This window comes from Diplotaxodon limnothrissa, linkage group LG5 (assembly GCF_057381915.1).
Source record: "Diplotaxodon limnothrissa isolate DT_005_m linkage group LG5, D_limnothrissa_male_GT1.1, whole genome shotgun sequence".
Taxonomy (NCBI): Eukaryota; Metazoa; Chordata; class Actinopteri; order Cichliformes; family Cichlidae; genus Diplotaxodon; species Diplotaxodon limnothrissa.
Window position 1 is genome coordinate 23,932,193 of NC_140600.1, and position 19,732 is coordinate 23,951,924.

At 40.5% G+C, this 19,732-nt stretch overlaps 1 protein-coding gene across 1 annotated transcript in view; it reads left to right on the plus strand.

The window, feature by feature from the left end:
• megf6b (multiple EGF-like-domains 6b) overlaps positions 1-19,732 on the plus strand; it is a 65,675-nt gene that overhangs the window by 37,077 nt on the left and 8,866 nt on the right. The window contains exons 6-24 of the mRNA XM_085353307.1: positions 3,781-3,903; positions 6,644-6,769; positions 7,524-7,646; positions 8,003-8,125; positions 8,246-8,383; positions 9,776-9,898; positions 10,097-10,219; positions 14,480-14,650; positions 15,182-15,313; positions 15,760-15,888; positions 16,009-16,137; positions 16,260-16,394; positions 17,524-17,658; positions 17,753-17,878; positions 17,980-18,111; positions 18,458-18,586; positions 18,697-18,828; positions 19,100-19,228; positions 19,325-19,453. Of these exons, the coding sequence (XP_085209433.1) occupies positions 3,781-3,903; positions 6,644-6,769; positions 7,524-7,646; positions 8,003-8,125; positions 8,246-8,383; positions 9,776-9,898; positions 10,097-10,219; positions 14,480-14,650; positions 15,182-15,313; positions 15,760-15,888; positions 16,009-16,137; positions 16,260-16,394; positions 17,524-17,658; positions 17,753-17,878; positions 17,980-18,111; positions 18,458-18,586; positions 18,697-18,828; positions 19,100-19,228; positions 19,325-19,453 (2,487 nt within the window). The remainder of the gene's footprint in view (positions 1-3,780; positions 3,904-6,643; positions 6,770-7,523; positions 7,647-8,002; positions 8,126-8,245; positions 8,384-9,775; positions 9,899-10,096; positions 10,220-14,479; positions 14,651-15,181; positions 15,314-15,759; positions 15,889-16,008; positions 16,138-16,259; positions 16,395-17,523; positions 17,659-17,752; positions 17,879-17,979; positions 18,112-18,457; positions 18,587-18,696; positions 18,829-19,099; positions 19,229-19,324; positions 19,454-19,732) is intronic.

The window sequence follows — 19,732 nt, forward strand, 5'->3', positions numbered from 1 at the left end:
CCATGTTATTTCAGACCAGTCTTTACTGGAGCATGGTCGTCCATTGCCAGCCAACAAACAAACTTATTAGCCTTAACAAAAATGTTGACAGTAGATCTTTTGCAACAGATCTTTGGGCATTTCTAAAATCTTTTTTTCCCCTTTTGTTTTAAATAGTTTTTGATTTATTAAATCTAAGCCATGGCTTTGTCACCAGGAAGCTGGATTTTTATTTTGGTGGTCATTGTAGCAGTGGTGTCTTTGACTTCTGCTGCAAACTATCCATACAGTCACTATAGAAGGATTTGCTATAGGCCACACTGTTACCATGGATACCGTGGCTACAACTTTGGCTACCTGGCTGCAGGTAAGTGATCATTTCTGAGCCAAAATACAAATGAAGCAGTGGCAGCAGCTCTAATGCTGATTTTGGAATAAAATTTTAAAGAAATGCGAAGGTTACTTATTTAGCAGCGCCGATATTTAAATTGCACACCTTTGTGTTATTTTACAATATGAACGTTTTGTATCATATTACAGAAAATTCAACAATTTGCATTTCTCTTTTAAATCTTTAAGCACATTTCTTTTTACAGAGGGCTAAATGGACATGTAGGGAGTTTACAGTAGCAGGAGGAGTTAATCCATCTGACTGATAATGTGTCTGCTCTGTCTGGCAGCGTTCAGCTAATTTTTCTCTCTGATAAATGCTTCACTTTTATCAGCACATGAAAAAATGAGCTTCATTGACTATTGCGGTGAGGGATAATCCCTATGGTCCCTTATGTAATTCTTGGTGGTGAGTCAAGACTGTTCAAAAATATTTGTTCTAATGTCCAAATTAAAAAAAAAAAATCATCTATCCTAAATGGATCCTAAGTAATTTTCCTTGAAGACAACACCGTGCTGTAGGTAGCTACAGGCAGAGAATTAATACACCCTGTTTAAAAGCCAAGTGCTGTTGAGGCTTTGGCTGGAGATCGAGGAGGATTATGTTCTGGATGTGGAAAGCAGGCTGGAGTTGATCCGCTGCCTGTGTGCTGCAGTCGGCACAGGAACAGGAGTTCCACAGTGTTGGTCCCGTTTCATGCAAAACCAAACCAGAGGACGACATGCAGCATGGACGGAAAAATGAAAGTAGGGGCTCTGCCAGCTTTTCTGAGTAAAATGAAGCTAAAGTGGGCAGCAGAGAGCAAGAAAACGAAACTTGAGAACCATTTTTCAGCTCCGGGCACTATAACGGAGGATGTTGCGGGATATTACGGAGAGTGGATAAGTTCAGCTGAAGGATATTGCTATAATTCAGCTTCTTGGGCTGGTTTTCATAAGAACCATTAAGCATGAATATCTTAGTCCCTTTATGCTCATATCATTCATTTATGTCCTTATTCTAATCATATGCTTCTTTTTATTATCCTTTTTTGTTATCATAATAACCACTGAGATTTCATAATTTACAACACAGCTTTCCACCATCGTGTGCTATAACGTCAGGTGACAGACTTTGGGTTCTGATTTATGTGTCACGAGTCTATACTGTGGAAACTTGAATACAGTGTTTGCGTGAAGCTCAGATTTGGATTGTGAGGGTGCCACACTGCCTGTATCCCACACAGTGTGACACGAGCACATGGAGACCAAATTTTGATTTAGAGATTGATATCCGTACTTACTCTTTTCACAGACCACAAAATGTACTATCTCAGCTGCCATGATCAATATTTTTACATATTGTACTAAAAGACTTTGTGCACGTCTATTGTGAAATGGTTTACTGGCTCACACAATCTCAGAGATTCATAACCCAGCTCAGCACATCCCCTCAGGTCTATTAAAAGCTGTAGTTCTGTCAGCTTTTAGCTACAGCTGTTTTGTTTTTTTGGCCCGCATTATTCGTTTTCAGACGCAACAGCCAGCTGTTTTTGGTAAAAAATAAAAAAAAAAGAAATGAAAGAAAGAAAGAAAGAAAAAGCTCTGATAAACCCACAGTAGTTGTAAATGGGGAACATACTGAAGCGTTAAGCATTTACAGATATCCCTTAGGAGTACGTGAGAACCAAAACACAACACAGAGTGAATTTTGAACTTGAATTCACCAGATGAGCTAAAATAAACAGTCTGTTTAACCCAAAACCATCATCTTTTCCTCTAACCAAGTACTACTGTGTCCTAAATCTCGCCAAATTTGTTATCCACCCGTCCGCCGTTCATCCATCCATTCATCCATCCTCTACTAATCCCAGTCAGACATAAGTCTGGCATTTTAACTTAAAAATTAATGATGCAGCAGGACCATAATTGTGTCACTGTATACATGAGTTTATATTCAGATCCTTCTTTTAGTTTAAGTGCACTTGAAGAATAATTAATCCTCATCCATCATCTCGTTTTCAGTCTATTATCTAATTTTTATTCTTCCATCCACCCAATGCATAGTTCTTGCCCCATTTACATTTCCCATGAAAGAAGTTGCAACTTAAACAGCTTCCCAGTCCATCAAAGGGTTTGTGCATATATTCTGCTTATGTTGACATCAAAGGCCATTTTAAACTTTGCAAATTACCCTATTTGGCACATCTAACAACTGTGGGAGTCAATGCAAAGCAAAGCCATATATAGAGGCGTTTGCATTTATGCATCAATGTCCACATTTTTCTTTTCACCTAGAGAATGAAAGTGTCTATTTTTAATGTGACGGAGAGTTTGCACCATGATGAATGTTGATTAGTTATTTCTAGATTTTATTTACATTTAACTGTTTACAATGTCTCTTGAAGACCAGATGTGTGGTCTGTGAAACGAGGCAGTCAGTTATGTGAAATAAATGAAATTAAACTAATATTTACGTTCAGTAAATTAAAATAATCAGCTAGTTTAGGGAAACTTTCAGAAAACTCTTTCCAAAGGAATTCCAGTGAATTCTTGAAATAGTTCCTTGCTGGATGGCCGCCTGAGGCCAGGACTGTTCGGAACAATGCATTTCTCAACCAGACATTTAACTTGGCGCTGAATAATAGTATTTAATGATTTGTTGGCTGTTTTTACAGGCATCATCCGGCAGCCAAAAAACATTCACACTCACCTTCTTAATGTGTCACATCACTTGTTGCAGTCGACAACCTTTCCAGTAACTCCACTGTGATGATTCTAGTAATATTAAAGCAAAAGGGTGACTTGTCACCAGCCTGGGGGTTGACTTAGCGTCCAGCAGAACCCCAAACAGACCTCATAATTCAGGACTCACAGGGGGGTCTGCTGTGAAACACACCAAACAATTTATTTGCCTGTGACTCCTAAAATAAGAAGTGTTTAAGAATGTGGTTTGTTTCATTAGAAATCTGGTCACACTGTGAGTGATCGTGTTTCTCTCACCGCTGCTTCCGCCTTCTTTTGTTTGCTTACCATCCACATGCTTGGCTGAGAGGAATGTGTATGTTTTGCATCCTCCACTTTAACTTTCCATATGTTTTTCCACCTGAGGGGCTTTGACAAGAAGCGCAGGAATTTCAATTTGGTTCTAAATGTGCGGTAGTTGTTACCACATGGTGGGATTTGTTTTATTTGAGCTGCAACACGCTTGTAAAATACTTTTCCTTCTCATCCATCACCTCGTCCTCGCCTCCTGGGGTACATCTTTACCCTAAAACCCGTATTAACTTCCTCTCTCAGCTTGGCATCTCATCTGGTTTTAGTCTGGTAACCATTCGTTTTCTCCCATAATGAGAAGATTTATTTAAATTGCACTCATTTCTGTCTTTTGTCCCGCTTCAGTATTTCACTTGTATCCCTCCTTCCATGCAGATATTGATGAATGCCAGGTCCACAATGGAGGTTGCCAACACAGATGCATTAACACCAGGGGCTCCTACTATTGCGAATGTCACCCGGGCTCCCGGCTTCACGTGGATGGCCGCACCTGCCTCGGTGAGTGATTTTGTTGCTGGTTTGCTGCAGATGAATAACAGAAATAGCATTGTAGGGTTACAGCACCATATATGTGCTGTAATCATAATATGTATGTCAATGAAAGTGCAAAAAGGTCTAAAAACATCATTTATAAAAGTTTAAACACAGTAACATGACGATAATGATGATGGGGAAGGTCTTTATTTAATCCCATTAGAGGCAGAATGTGAAGACGTCCAAAGGCACTTTGTAATCTAACCTCATGTAGTTCAATACTCACACAAACAATGAGACAGTGGTTTGGAGGAACTGAGCTACTGGAAGCTTCTTTGAGTCTTTGAGTGTTATTTTTTTCTTTTGGTCATTATTTCATTGAAGTTTAGCCACATATGGTTTTTGACATGGGTACTTAATCATCTAAACCACATTAGTTATGTTTCAGACGACCCCTTTGGTTCTGACAAAAAGCCCCATTGTGGTGCGGTTCAAATAACATTTGGTGGTGAAGCCAGATTTAGTCGGTTCATGAAGTTTTTCCTTTAACTGGATATCTTGTACAAAAGCCATTTTTAAGCTCTCCTGTGAGAGAATCAGACCCAACGTCCCATCCTGGAGAAAGCTTGTAGTATGGTTGCATCCATTCTTATTATTGTTTAACTTCTTGGGCCTTTATTTATTCATGTCCACTTAAAATCAATTTTCATTGTAAGTACAGTAAAAACTATTAAAATGTAAGGTTAACCTTTACATGCTTTGGTTTGAAAATGAGATGAGTTTGTCCACCACACAAACTACGCAACATCAACCTCAAACTACGGCAACAAACAGTTAAATTCTGTGTATCTCTGGGATGCAGAGGGCTAATGTGCTGGTTTACTTCTCAGTTACTTCTCAAACCCCAAAAGATATTCAGGCTATAATCACATAGGACAAAGAAAAGCAGCAGATTCTCACAACTGAGTATCATGATGTAGCTCCATCCCACTGCTTTTCTGTGTACAAGAGCTCTATTTAAAGAAGTTGTTTGAATTTGTCCTGCAGAGCTTCTGCTGTCTCTGCTGCATCAGTTCAGTGTTTTTAATGATTTTGTTGCTCTTGCTTTGCGTGACTGGATAAAATAGCTTAAGGCCACTAATAAGTGCATCCTACCATTTTACTGTGTAACCAACATTGCCGATATTGACCATATGGATCTACTTCAGCTCCTCCGGACATCAAGTAGTATTTAGCATTAAACTGTAATAGCAGTTAACCAAAGTGACTTCCTTTCTTTATATGTGTTACACAGCCTCAGTGCTCAGAAAGAAAAGGGAATATGAAAGCCTGCAAGCTTGGACTGCTGAGGATGAAGTGATGGAACGAATCAAATCAAAGTGGTCCTCTAAATGGACATTTTGCTCTTTGCAGCTAGTTCATGTTTATGTTCGTGGCATCGCAAAATGAAATAAAGTTATTTAGATGTGACAAAGTCAGAGAAAATAAAGAAGACCTGAATACATATATTCTTCAAGTACTTAAAAAAACTGAGTGATGCAGGGATTACAATAAGTTAGAATGCTATTATGGGTCATTTTTTCCCGAACGCTCACCTGAGCTTGATTCCTGCCGCCTGTGTGGCGACTGTCATATGACCTGTGCACTGTTTACTCAGTACCTGTGCATTTTTCCTCTAATATCAGATATTTGTGGTTTAGAAGAAAAAAACATCTAATAGACAAAAAAATATAAGCGTGCCGCTGGCTTCTACGTCAGGAATGCACACAGAGTGTCCTGGATGACATTCAGAGGAAAAATCATTATGTGTTTTTTGGCTTCGTAAAGTAGTTATTTAATTTTCTTATAGAGCACATCTGTCCCTGAGAGGCTCTTATGTGACAGCTGTTGCATTAAGAAATGACTGATTACGCCAACAGTTCACAAGTGGACTGACTCCAGGCAAATGCTGCTTTTCTGGGATGCTTCATATCCGTCTGTTAAAACTGCGAATTGTGTCCATGTTCAAAAATACATTTGGTGCTGAAATCTCACTGTCCATTACAAGCGAGTAAACGATTATGTCAGTTTCAACTATGTGCCAAACAGCATGAAAACATACATACTGGAGGATAAAGGACCACACATAGCAATCAACAAGTCAGTCTCCCTCTCTGTGCTCATCTCATCCAGCTCTTGATCAGCCAGCAGAGGTTAGACGTATCCCACACACTTAGCGTGAAGCTGCATAATATTTGAGCTGGAAAGCACTCTGTGGTTTGACATGTGCTTGGGATGGGTGGGTCTTGACTCTGGTCTGTGAGCATGAAAAACAGCCTTTTGAGAACACCGGGCTGTTTGGGCTTCAACCTGTTTTTTTTTGCTTTTTTTCTGTGAGGAGATCCAGATTGATCTGTTGCTACAGGGAGAGGAGACTCAGACAAGGAAGCGCATTGAGCTCACACCGCTCTCTGCCTCTTCACCATATGCTTGCTGTCCACCGCAGGCGCGCTGCCATTCAAGTTCCTCTGTGTTTTTTGGCGTTTCTGCTGTGATAGATCTCTCATTGCTCAAAGCATAGCGGCTCACCGAGGTGTTCTCTGAGTGTAGGAATGTCAGGAGTGTGACTGCTCTGAGAAATTTAAGATTTCTGTTGGTGTGAAACATCAGTCACAAAGACTAACACGACAAATCAGGGTGGATTGATTAGCTTCTGAAAGATGCTGGATTTTTTTCAGTGTTGTCCTTTTATCCTATCACATCTTTCTTTCTCTTGCCTTTTTAGCTGTCCTTTCATGTGCCGTTAGCAACGGAGGATGCGAGCACTACTGTGTGCAGCAGTCTGTTGCTCATTTTCGCTGCCGCTGCAAACTGAACTACGCGCTGTCGGAGGATGGCAAGCATTGTAAATGTGAGTGCCCATGTTTCTGAACTCTGTTGTAGGAAGCACTAAAATCACACGTTCATATGACACACTGCAAAAAAATGAAAAGCCCTAGAGGAATAATAATTTGATGGATGATGTAGAAAAGCACGCCAATGAAACTGAGCACTTTGGATGATTATGAAGGTGTGATCCTGCAGGTTTGATCGTAACATTAAAAACACATTGCCTCAGCATCTGCTGCCAATTATAATTATCTTACAGGATGTCTGAGCTGGAATATGACTAACTATCTTTCATGGGATAAGATATTTAATTGGAATGAGTCACAGCAGTCTTCGTTGTTTTTGTTTCTCAAATTGTGTTTTGATGGCCTTGCTCGTTTTAATCACTCCGATCTCTGAGGCCGTTAAGTCAAATATGCTTCTCAGAGGGTGGAAAATTATACATATATGTATTTTAAATTGCTGTCTTCTAGATGCTTTTACTTTGTAATTGTTGGCTGCAAACAGCTTCCTCTAATTTTTGCAGGAAGGTTCTTATCCAAACTGGACAGGCTTACACAAGTTAAACACACACACACACACATACAGCTATGAAGAGCAAAGAGCTGGAGGTGCTGGGTGGATGTAAACCCCCTCCCTCCACTTGCTATACTCTGCTTTAAGATGCAAAACATTCGGTTTTTACAGTTTTCCCCTCTGCTGTGTTTGAAGCTTTCCTCACTTTACTGTCAGCGTGCGAGTTTATGTGTATGAGCGTGAGCTTTTTTGTGTTACAGTACAGGATCCCTGCGCCGATCAGAACGGAGGCTGTATGCACGAGTGTCGAGCTGATGGTGGCAAGGCCCACTGTGACTGTAAAGTTGGCTACACCCTTGCTGCTGATGGGAAAACTTGTGAAGGTAAACTGACCAGTAGTGAGTAAACTAGTAAATTGAGTGGCAAGTGAAACTAGTTTGCTAACAAATATTCATACATTCGCAAGGAAAATGTTCCCTGATGGTAAAATTGCTCCATCAACTGACGTTTTCAAGGTCGAGCATCATACATCATGTAGCTCTAAAAGTTTAAAAGAAAAGAAAATAATTAGCTTTAAAGAACAACAGCCAATAAATGAGGAGCAGAAGAAGCAGAATTTGGATACCATCAGTGTTGGGCAACAATGACTTTAAAGTGTGCAAAAATAACTGGAATAATCTTTAAGCGCTGACGGAGATGGAATAATTCACTCTGTTTTTTTCAATGCATTTTCCTCCAGATATTGATGAGTGTGAGACAGAAGAGGCCAACTGTGCTCACGGCTGCCATAACACTCTGGGCTCTTACGTCTGTGTTTGCAACGCTGCCTATGAGCTGGGATCTGATGGAAAGCAGTGTTACAGTCAGTTTAAATCCTCATGCCTGCATATAGTTACACGAGTGGATTGCAGCACCTTTAATTTCTGTTTATAAAACATGTCGTGTTATTAACACACGTCGGTTATTTTATTGTGTACTGAAGGAATTGAGATGGAAATTGTGAACAGCTGTGAGAACAGCAACGGTGGATGTTCGCATCACTGCCAACATTCAACCAGCGGACCTGTGTGCACCTGTAACCATGGTTACACGCTAGATGAAGACCTTAAAACCTGCATTGGTAAGAGAGTGTGATGCACTCACATAAACTTAACAATACTTAGTTGTTTACTAAATTAAGGGAGATAAACAATAATGTATTGAGCGCATATGAAATTATTAGTGTATGTTATAATTTATTCCTTTATTAGTAACTGGTTTATTTAAAAACAAACAAACACCTGTTTTACCAACTTATCAGAATTTGCAAAGCAGCAAAGAAACTACAAAACTTTGGAGTTCCACTTTGGTGATTTTGACAGTTTCACAGTGACTCGTTTTTGTTTGTCGCTCAGTGTCTGTGTCTCTGTGCCGTCTGTTTTAGGGGTTCTGTCCTTCTTGTTTTTGGCAGACATTTTTTTGTGTTGTTATTAAATTAAAGTGCAAATATCAATTACGCCACACCTTTCAAAAGTGGACTTATTGGGCATGCATAAATGTCAATCCTTGAACTCATTTGTTAGTCCTTTAGTTTTAGTTTAATTATTAAAATGCCTAATGAATTTATTAGACAACTATCCGATGTAGGTTACCTTCTTTAAGTTAACAATATTTTTTTATGTTTCTAATAAATAAGAATACAATTTATAATTTTAAACATGATTTTTGACAGATTTCTAAAATGTTTGTTTGTTTGGGGTTTTTTGTTCTAATGACAGGTGGCCTAAATTTGTTATTCCAACAGTTTTATTAAACTTATATATTTAATTTATTATTAAACATTTATCTATTAAGCTGTTGAGACCTAAACCAACAAATACTCATCTTCCTGTGTATTTTGAGCAGTAATGTTAAACTTTAAGTCTACTGGAGTAATCCTAGAAAATATACAAACTGCATGAAGGTCGTTGTTTAGCTTTAGTTTCTTTTTTTTTGGAGACACGTTTTTAAATGACGTCAGTCAACATAACCGCATTGTGAATTGGCCTTTTTGTGATTTATGGCAATGCTGTGAATTAAACTGAATTAAAACTAATCCAGTCAGTTTGCTGCACCAGAGAAAATGTGGAGAAGGTGTGTGATAACTGTAATTGCAGACAAGCGTAAATAGTCATTTTTGCATTTACTGGAGACGACGGCGCAGTCGGCGTAGAAGTTCACATACAATAAAACTAGAAAACAAGAGAAAGCGAGACACTTTATACAACTCGAAAATATATATTTTTAGTCCTCTAATAAAAGAAAAATGTCCTTGTGGTCAGGAGGTGGAAGAGTATTTTTGGAAAACAGGTCTTTGCTCATACAAGCCAGAGTTTGCAAAGAAAATGAGCAAATTCGCTTGTAATTTTAGCCTTAATTGGCTGTTAAACCCACACAGTTTAAATTACCTCATAAATTTTCCCTCATGGAGCAGGGAAGCATATCACTACAGTTGGATCATAATTTTTGTCTTGCTGCTTGTTGTGCTTGGCAGATGTTGACGAGTGTGGAGAGGAGATCTCCTGTTGTGAGCAGGATTGCACCAACTACCCCGGGGGTTATGAATGCTACTGCTCTGCAGGATACAGACTCAACTCAGACGGGTGTAGCTGCGATGGTAATGTTTTACCTTCAGTCCAAGCGTGGACGGCACTTACATTTAAATGAGACGCAATGTTTAATCCTGCTGAATTCAAAAGGAAAGTTTCGGTTTGACACGCACAATGTTGCCTTTGTTTTAGTGAGGAAAAACAGTGGCCGCTGTAAGTTTTTCCTTCTGACGCATTTGATTCTGTGGTGCGTCTGTGTTGTTTAGATGTAGATGAGTGTCTGGCCGCTAACGGTGGTTGCGAGCACACATGCCAGAACAGCGCCGGTTCCTTCCAGTGTTACTGCCACCGGGGTTTCCGTTTGGATGAGGACCGGCATTCTTGCATCCGTGAGTATCAGCAATCATGTGTAAGAGCGTGGGCGAACGGGAATCGCACCAGAAACATTCCAGTGGAAAATCCTGGCAAACTGACACTTGTTGTGCAGTAAAGTCATTTAGACAAAAAGTTTAAAAAGAGGATATGAAGAATGGAAATGTCAAGCTAGGCTAGGACTAGTGTAATCTACAATGAGATGCAAGGAAATCCAACTTTATTTGGCATAGGTGTAGTATTTAAACAAACATTAATGAGCCAGCTTCAAATTTGATGTCAAAACTGGAAGAATCAGTGGGATACTGGTATTGCCAGAAAATTAGAGCGGCAGTAGCATTGTCCTATTTAGTGTTTAGTGTGAGAAAACCAAATCAAGCAAATCAAGCTCAGATGCTATCCTGGCAGATCAGCTGATCTCACTGCCAGCCCACATCAGCTGATGGCTCAGCTGATAGCCTTCTATGCATCCAACTGGCAAATCTCACATGGACTGCAGTGTTGCACTTCTACCAGTGATTTTCCAACCTACAAGAACCCAGCTCTTCCTTTTCATGCTGTTTGTGTGTCGAGGTGAACAGAGACAGAAATAACAGCATTCCTTTGAACCACCATTGTGTTTTACAGACACATGGTATAGTAGCTGTACCAATGATAAGTAGCACCTTTTAAAGTAATAACATTATACTAATAGCATGATACTGACATCAGTGAAACTAACCAACCAATTTCCATGTGTTCCAGCTTTTCCTTTCCTTTTTTTAACATATCATTACATTCACTCCAAGTAAACGCTCAGATTGGCTAAAGCGCACTTGGAATTGTCAAAGGATTTATTTCCATATGCAGTAATGGATCCCTGTGGAGTTAACTATAAACAGAGACTATGTTTTGTAATCCTGTGGCCTGACAAACATGCTGAATGCATTTACTTTGTTATAAAAGATTTGCAAAGTTTTGCATCTGCATTGTGTACGTCCAAGTTCACCAGCAGCTGATTTTATTCCTCTCGAGCAATTCTGCACACCTTAACCTCTGGTCAGTTGAATATCAAATAGTCTGTAACATATGCTCACCGGCCACTTTGTTAGGCACACCTTTTAAAGTGATTGTTGAACAGGTTCTAGAGGATTTTCTGAAGTTTAAATAATGAGTATGAGTAACAAAGGTGATTTAAGTGACTTTGAATGTGACACAGACTGAGATTTTCCCACACAGGAGAAAATATCCTGTCTTTCTTGTGATGGTGATGTAGGGAATGCCAAAGGTCAGAGGGGAATGGCCAGACTGCTTTGAGCTGTTGGGAAGGCAACAGTAACTCAAATAACCACTTGCTATGACCAAGGTACACTGAAGAATATCTGTGAATGCACAACACGTTGAACTTTAAAGCATCAGAAGAACACCTTGGCTGCCATTCTTGTCAGCTAAGAACAGGAAACTGAGGCACAATACACTTGGACGACTGGATAAACTTGACATGGTTTGATGAGTCTTGATTTCTGCTGCAACTTTCAGCTGGCAGAGTCCAACAACATGAAAGCACACTTTGGGTTCCTCAGTACCAAATGAGCATCTTCTAAATTCCACAGCCTACCTGAGTATTGTTGCTGACCGTGTCCATCCCTTTGTGACGACAGTGTAATCATCTTCTGATAATTGTTTCGATCATAGCATAGCATAGCATAGCATAGCATAGCATAGCATAGCATCTTTATTTATAACGCACTTTACATCCAACAATGTTGACCAAAGTGCTACAAATATAAAACAGAGAGGAAACAGTTTAAATTACATATAAAATATCTTAAAATTAAAAATAATATAATTAATAAGAAATGTATTAAGAGACATCAACAAGTCCTGCTGTGCTAAAAGCCAAGGTAAATAAATATGTTTTAAGACGTGATTTAAAAACAGATAAGGAAGGTGCCTGTCTAACATGTAAAGCCAACTCATTCCACAATTTTGGTGCTGCCACAGCAAACGCCCGATCCCCTCTGAGCTTACGATTAGTCCTGGGCACGCTCAGGAGGAGCTGGTCTGCCGACCTGAGGGACCGGGAAGGTATGTATGGATGAAGAAGCTCAGAGAGGTACACAGGGGCAGCATTGGACAAACATTTAAAAACAAATAAAAGCAGCTTAAAATGGATCCTAAAATGCACGGGCAGCCAATGAAGTGAATATAAAACTGGGGTGATATGCTCGTATCTACGAGTGCCAGTTAAAAGACGTGCAGCAGCATTCTGGACTAACTGCAGTCGAAAAACAGAAGATCGACTCACCCCAAAATAAAGAGAATTACAGTAATCCAGCCGAACGGTTACAAAAGCGTGGATTACTGTTTCAAATTGCTGTCTTGTAAGAAAGTGCTTAATTTTGGCCAGTTGCCTCAGATGAAAGAAACTAGACCTTACATCCAACCCAATCTGGCTTTCAAGCTTAAGCTCAGGATCCATTTTAAAACCCAGATTAACAATCTCTGGTTTACAGAATGATTTCAGGGATTGCAAATCAACACACGGAACAGCAGTGGAGGCAGGTCTGAACACCATTACTTCAGTTTTAGAATCATTAAAACAAAGAAAGTTTAGCGCCAACCACGACTTGATGTCCTCCAGACATGTTTGTAAACGATTTACAGACGACCCATCTTTCTTTTTAAGAGGAACATAAATCTGGCAGTCATCTGCATAACAGTGAAACGAGAGTCTGTGTTTTCTAAAAATTGAGCCCAATGGAAGTAAATAAAGTGAAAACAGGATAGGGCCCAGAATGGAACCCTGTGGCACTCCATGAGACAACGGAGCACGGGAGGACTCACAGTTTCCTAAGCGAACTGAAAAAGTTCGGTTTGTTAAGTAAGACCTGAACCATTTCAGAGCCACACCTGTTATACCGACACACTGCTCCAAACGTGAGATTAAAATTTCATGGTCTACAGTGTCAAATGCAGCAGTTAAATCGAGTAAAATAAGAATGACACTTTCACCAGAATCACATGATAAAAGTATATCATTAAAAATTCTTAAAAGTGCTGATTCAGGCATATGCATTGCTTTAAAACCAGATTGAAAAATCTCCTGAACATTTTGTGCATTCAAGTATGAGATCAATTGGTCATATACAATTTTTTCCAAGACTTTAGATAAAAAGGGCAGCTTAGATATTGGTCTAAAGTTCTCAACAGCGTTTGTATCTAGCCCAGGTTTCTTAAGAAGTGGTTGCACAATTGCATCTTTGAAATTCTTTGGAACCATACCTGAAGTAAGGCTGCTATTTAAAATGGTTAAAATAGTTGGACCTATGGTAGAAAAAACTTCTTTCAGAAAAAGGGGAGGGATAGGATCATAAGGTGAGCCTACAGGCTTTAAATGATCCACCACCTCCTGTAGAGAGTACTCCTGCAAGAGTAACCGACTCAAACTGTTGAAAGACAGCTGAGCAAATTGGAAGATCAGAGGGGTCAGATGTGGGCAAAATAATCTGCGCCCTAGCCGAGGCTACCTTGTTTATAAAGAAGTGCAGAAACCTTTCACACATTTCAAGTGAAGGCTCAAAACTAAGAGGGAGGGCTTAAAATAGTCTCGATTGACTTAAACAATATGTGTGGTTTCTGATGATTCACCATAATAATGTTTGCAAAGTGTTTCCGCTTTGCTTCTTTTATTGTAAGCTGATATAAGGCCCAGCACTCTCTTAAACTTTGTAAAGAGACCTGTAAGTTATCTTTTTTCCATCTCCGCTCAGCCCTACGACATTCACGCCTCGCAGCACGGGTTTCATCGTTCAACCAGGGTTCAAGCTTTGTCTTAGGATGCTTAATTTTTAGAGGGGCAACAATATCCAAGACAGTCTGACAAGTGGTATGAAACCAAAAACTGAGTTCCTCTACGTATTGGAGTGTCTCAGGAATGGATTACTGATTATAGTAGGTGGAGAACCGTGCTGCCGTGGAAGAATTTAACAAACGAGATGTCTTTATGGATCATGCAAACAAGAATAGGACCATTTATTTCAAATAAACTACACAGAGTAGCTTTAAAAAGCCATCAGTTCTTACAATGAATAATCTGCATCACTACTGCCCTCTTCATTTGATTTACATAGCATACAATCGTGTCATCATGTACAATATTACTCAGTTGCCACATGAATAAAAATGAAAGATTCTTATAGTTATCTTTTTTTATACATACAATATATTTAAATGCAATGATATAAAACACATGATGTTGGTATATTTTGTATAATATTTTTTTTTTCTCACTGTAGCACTTGAAGATGCAGTCGAGGCCCTGTCCAGCGGAGGCTCTATTGAGCTGCCACTCATTCGCCCCCAGCTCACCTTGCTGCAGGACTACAGCCAACCCCTGGAGCGCTTTGACGACTATGAAGATGACGAAGGGGAGCTGAGGGCTGAGAGTAACCTAGCGGAAAAATTTGGTGAGTTTCATCTCAAACCGCTGTTGATTTATTATCATTAACAGTAAACCTGCATCTGATTATATGGCTCCTGTGAAGCTGTCTAACAGACTTACTCAGTGATGGCAGGAACACATCACACGATGGGGGCAAATTATTTTGCTTCATGCTTCCAGAATGTTTGTACATCCTAATTAACTACCACAATGCCAGGCACGTTGAGGGTTATATAGTCTGGCAGCTGCTCTGAGTCTGAAGCAGGAAGTCAGAGGTTCTGCTTTTTGTCGCTCAAACGTGACAAAAAAAAAAACGTGCTGAACAAGCGATTTAATGTAACTGAAAGCTGAAGAGTAACACCTGCTAATATTTAAATGTATGATCTTTCAGTCCTAGTGCAATGCTTTCATTTATTACATTTGTGGTTTGGAGTTAGTGTACCAATAGAAATGTTTCTGAGGGTTAAATATCATGGAAAACACACAAAAAACATATTTTTATTAAAATGAGATTAAGCATAACTTGCACACTTAAAGTTGATTCTTGTGTTTTCAGTGTGCTTGGATGACACTTTTGGCAGCGACTGTAGTTTGACGTGCGACGACTGTTCTAATGGAGGAAAATGCAATCTGTGGAAAAATGGCTGCGATTGCCCCGACGGGTGGACGGGCATTATCTGCAACCAGAGTGAGGACTGAGCCCACAAACAAACACTGACCCTCCTCACACACACTGTCACGGGCCAGGCTGCACAGCCATGACAAAAAGCGAGATGCACACAAATGCTGCTTAAAACTGTTGTGTGTAGTTAACATGATCAATGGTGTAAATGAGTGCATGGGTGAGGAAATGGTGTATGCAAAAAAATCCAACCGCACACCAAAGAACCAACCAAGCTAAGAAGGGTATCTTACAGTAACTGAGCTTTGAGGGCTTTTATAGAGCACTGGCATGCTGGGCCCAGGTGTTGCCAGTGTCACTGATGGGAAACGAGCCACACCAATCCTGCAATGTCTCCAGATGAGACGTGCCACACACAGGCCGAAAGGAAGGCAACAAAAACACCCATGGAAACCTGTCAACCTTGACTGTTTAAGCTGTAATGGATCCTTTTTTATCTTTCATCCCCACAGCGTGCGCTGAGGGACATTTTGGCAAAAACTGCTCCTTCTCCTGCAAGTGTAAAAATGGTGCCAGCTGTGACCCCGTCAACGGAAACTGCCGCTGTCCTCCTGGTGTGAGTGGAGACTTGTGCCAGGACGGTGAGACGCTTCTCTTTGTGTCTTCACTTAATGCAGGTTTTCCTGCTAAGATAAAATCTAATTATTTTAAAGGCACACTAGATATCTTGCATTTACAGAGAAGTATTTTTTTTGGTTCAGGTTGTCCTAAAGGCTTCTATGGGAAGCAGTGCAACAAGAAGTGTAATTGTGCCAATAATGGACGGTGCCACCGCACCTACGGAGCGTGCCTGTGTGACGCCGGACTCTACGGACGCTTCTGTCATCTCAGTGAGTCCCACCGCTTACGCGTCAACAGCTTCTCATGCCGAGCTACAAATTACAAAAGGTCAGGCCTGCTGCTACTTTCACTGTGACTTAAGTATCCATGATTCCTTCATCTTCGCCTTCAGCGTGTCCCAAGTGGACTTTTGGACCCGGCTGTTCTGAAGAGTGTCAGTGTGACCAGCAGAACACTGTCGAGTGTCACCGCCGCTACGGCACCTGTGTCTGTAAAGCTGGTTACCATGGTAACACCTGCAAGGAAGGTGAGCACAGTCACAAAGCACAAGTTGTGTTTGTGTCTTTATCTGTATTCTTGTTGTTTATTACAATTATACAAATACAAAACTCAGAAACTGCAACTTCCACTGGAAGGGCAAGAGCTATACCGAAACTTTGATGTTTTATTCTGTTAATATGGGGATTTAGTGCAATATGTTAATCTTTTTGAAGTCTTATAATGCTGTTTTTTAGTAAACAAGGAGAGTGCTTATGTCCCCCAATGACTTATATTTTGCTTGAAAGTTTGAAGATAATTCAGGGGAACCTAGAGCTTTTTCCTAATTTCTGTGACCTTAAGTTTTGACCTATGACCTTTGACCTTAAAGCAATACATACTAAAATAGTGTATTGTATCATCTTTACCCATACAATTGGAGCAGAATTGTCAGAAATCTTTTGCTTTTAAAAGCTGTAAAAACTTGAGATTTTCAGATATATTCATGCAGTGTGTGATTTTTGAAAAAATGTATGGTGTCACTGTGACACCATACATTGTGTCACAGGATGTCGTACTGAAAAAATAAAAAGTGTGTTTTACAGCTTGCTCCATGCTCTTTAATATGACACATTACTCGGTGTGGTTTTCCTAAAAAAAAAATTCAAGGTCCACTTTGACCTTGGGCGCTAACAATGAAGGTCGAGATCAAATACCAACCTAGGTACTCGTGTCCCCCGTGGCCTAGTATATTGTTGTGAAGTTTGAAGATGATACATAAAAAATTTGTGGATGATATAAAGTTTCGACTGATTTTCACATTTGGTGTTATTTGTATCGAGCTGACACAAAGGAAATAGAAAAAATGTATATAGTTGTAAGTCTTTGTTACTGCAATCCAGTATTTGTTTCAGTGACACTGTAATGCAAATGTCCTCTCAGGCTAAAATTGTCCACACTTGCAAAGTTCTGAAATATCTGATAATATAACACAAATAGTTCAAATTCATTTTACATTAAGCCACATTGTCCATATATAAAGTGATTTGCTGATCAGGCCTCACTCTGCATCCAACTGTTGTCACTATAAAAGATGTTTAACACTCTGACTGAACAGGCAACCCTGTAATGTATTGATAATTCCCAGATTCCTCACCAACTTTTCACATTGTCTTTAGAATGCAAGCCAGGCACTTATGGAGCCGGCTGTGAGAGGAAGTGTGCCTGTCCCTCAGGAGTGTCGTGTCACCACGTGACTGGAGAGTGCCAACGAAAATGCCCTCCAGGTGTTCATGGGGAGAACTGCGATCAAGGTGGACGGCTTGATTTTTGCATGCTTTAGGCTTATTTGTGTTTGTTTTCATGGTCCTGCATTGACACGAATCCTTCCTGCGTGTCCACTGTCAGCCTGTCCAGAGGGAAGATTTGGGCCCGGCTGTGTTCACTCTTGTAACTGCACCGGCGCACCATGTGACAAAGTGACGGGACAGTGTCAGTGTCCAGCAGGCACATCAGGACGCCACTGTGAAAACTGTGAGTGCTTACATTTTTTTATATAAATAAAAAAAACCTAAACAATTGACTTAAATTTTACATGATAAAAATCATGAAAATGTTCATGATGATCTTTGCAGTGTGTCCGGAGGGTTTCTGGGGTCTAGGCTGTGGAGAGATCTGCCCGGGGTGTGAGAATGGCGGCATATGTGATAAACACAACGGATCGTGTAACTGTCCTGCAGGATTCATGGGAAGACTCTGCCAAAATTGTGAGTAGCAGCATTTTAGGGAAAGTTTCCATAGCAACAGGCACTAAACAGTGAGCCAGATGAGAAGGACGACAGCACTGTGGAATATTAAAATGATGCAGTTTGGATGTGAAGTGAAGGAACATGGTAGAAGTCAGAAGGGTAATTTTCTACAAATTCATATGCTTGAAGCCATGTTTTCACTGGAAGAAGAAATATAACTCCACTTCCACTAACCGCTGGCTCTTCAGTGTTCACTCACGGCTGAATGGCAGTGAAGAAATGTCATGGGAACTTGGTGCTTTTCTCATGTAGTTTGGAGCAGATGGCTGTGGTAGATCAGTCTTTTTTTCTTTCTTTCATGCAGTGTGCCCGAGTGGACGTTTTGGTCAAAAATGCCAGATGAAGTGCATCTGCGAGAACAACGCTCGCTGTGACCCTGCGAGTGGGCGGTGCACCTGTGCTCCTGGTTGGACTGGGCACAAATGCAGGAAAGGTATCATACTGAAGCACGGAAGCAATCGCTGCTGAGCTAAACAGAAGGAGACGTATATGTGGAAAAACCAAATACAAAAAACTGAGCTCATTTATATGATTGTGTTGCAGCTTGTGATGCGGGACACTGGGGGGCCGACTGTTCACAAATCTGCGACTGCAGAAACGGAGACGGAAGCTGTGACGCTGTGACAGGCCAGTGCAACTGCGAAGCTGGTTTCACTGGAACGCACTGCCATCAGAGTATGTTATTATAGGTTTTTTTTTAAAGTGACTATACTTTAACTTTCTCACTATACTCACTATTTAAATAATGCTTACAGTACATCCTCAGATTGGTGCCCACATTTCTCCAAGTTAACTTATTCTCACATGTGCAGCGATCATGCTTTGGTGCTTTCTGGAGGTAGCACAAAGTAACATTGTTAAATGCTCCTTGTATAATTTGTGTAATATGTCAGTGTGGTCTGTTACATCATATTTTGTAACTGTGCTGTATGTGATATTCCTTCAGAGTGCCCAGCAGGTCTGTTTGGTCTCGGGTGCCGCCATCGGTGTCAGTGTGAGAACAACGCATTGTGCGACCATGTGAGCGGAGCTTGTACCTGCCAGAGGGGATGGACGGGGACCTTCTGTGAAAAGCGTAAGAGGAGCTGCTTGATCATGAAGCCAAATTCTCTTACTTAGCATGTATGTATGGCAGTAACAGAGAGTCTTTACATCTGTGTGTGCGTTCTAGCATGTCCTGGGGGTTTCTACGGTTTGGACTGCCAGGAGAAGTGTTTGTGTCAAAACGGTGCGACGTGTGATCATGTCAGCGGCGTTTGTTCCTGCCCCGCTGGTTGGATCGGCCCGTTCTGCAACCTGAGTGAGTAACAGGTGCACCACAGAGACTCGTTTAACTTAACAGATGCGGTCCAGTGTTGTAGGAAAGAAAAAGGTGAAATCAAAGACTCAGCTTGTTTGTATCGTTGTATCTGTTGGCGCTTCATATGAAGTGAGGACACCTTTCAGACGCTGAATCACAGTAGAACAAAAGCACGCTTGGTTTCAGAGTTATTTGGGAAAGCCCATCCCGGTCACACATGAGAAAGTACCAACCTGATGTTACCCATGCAGAAGCCGGTATTATTTACCAGATACTGGA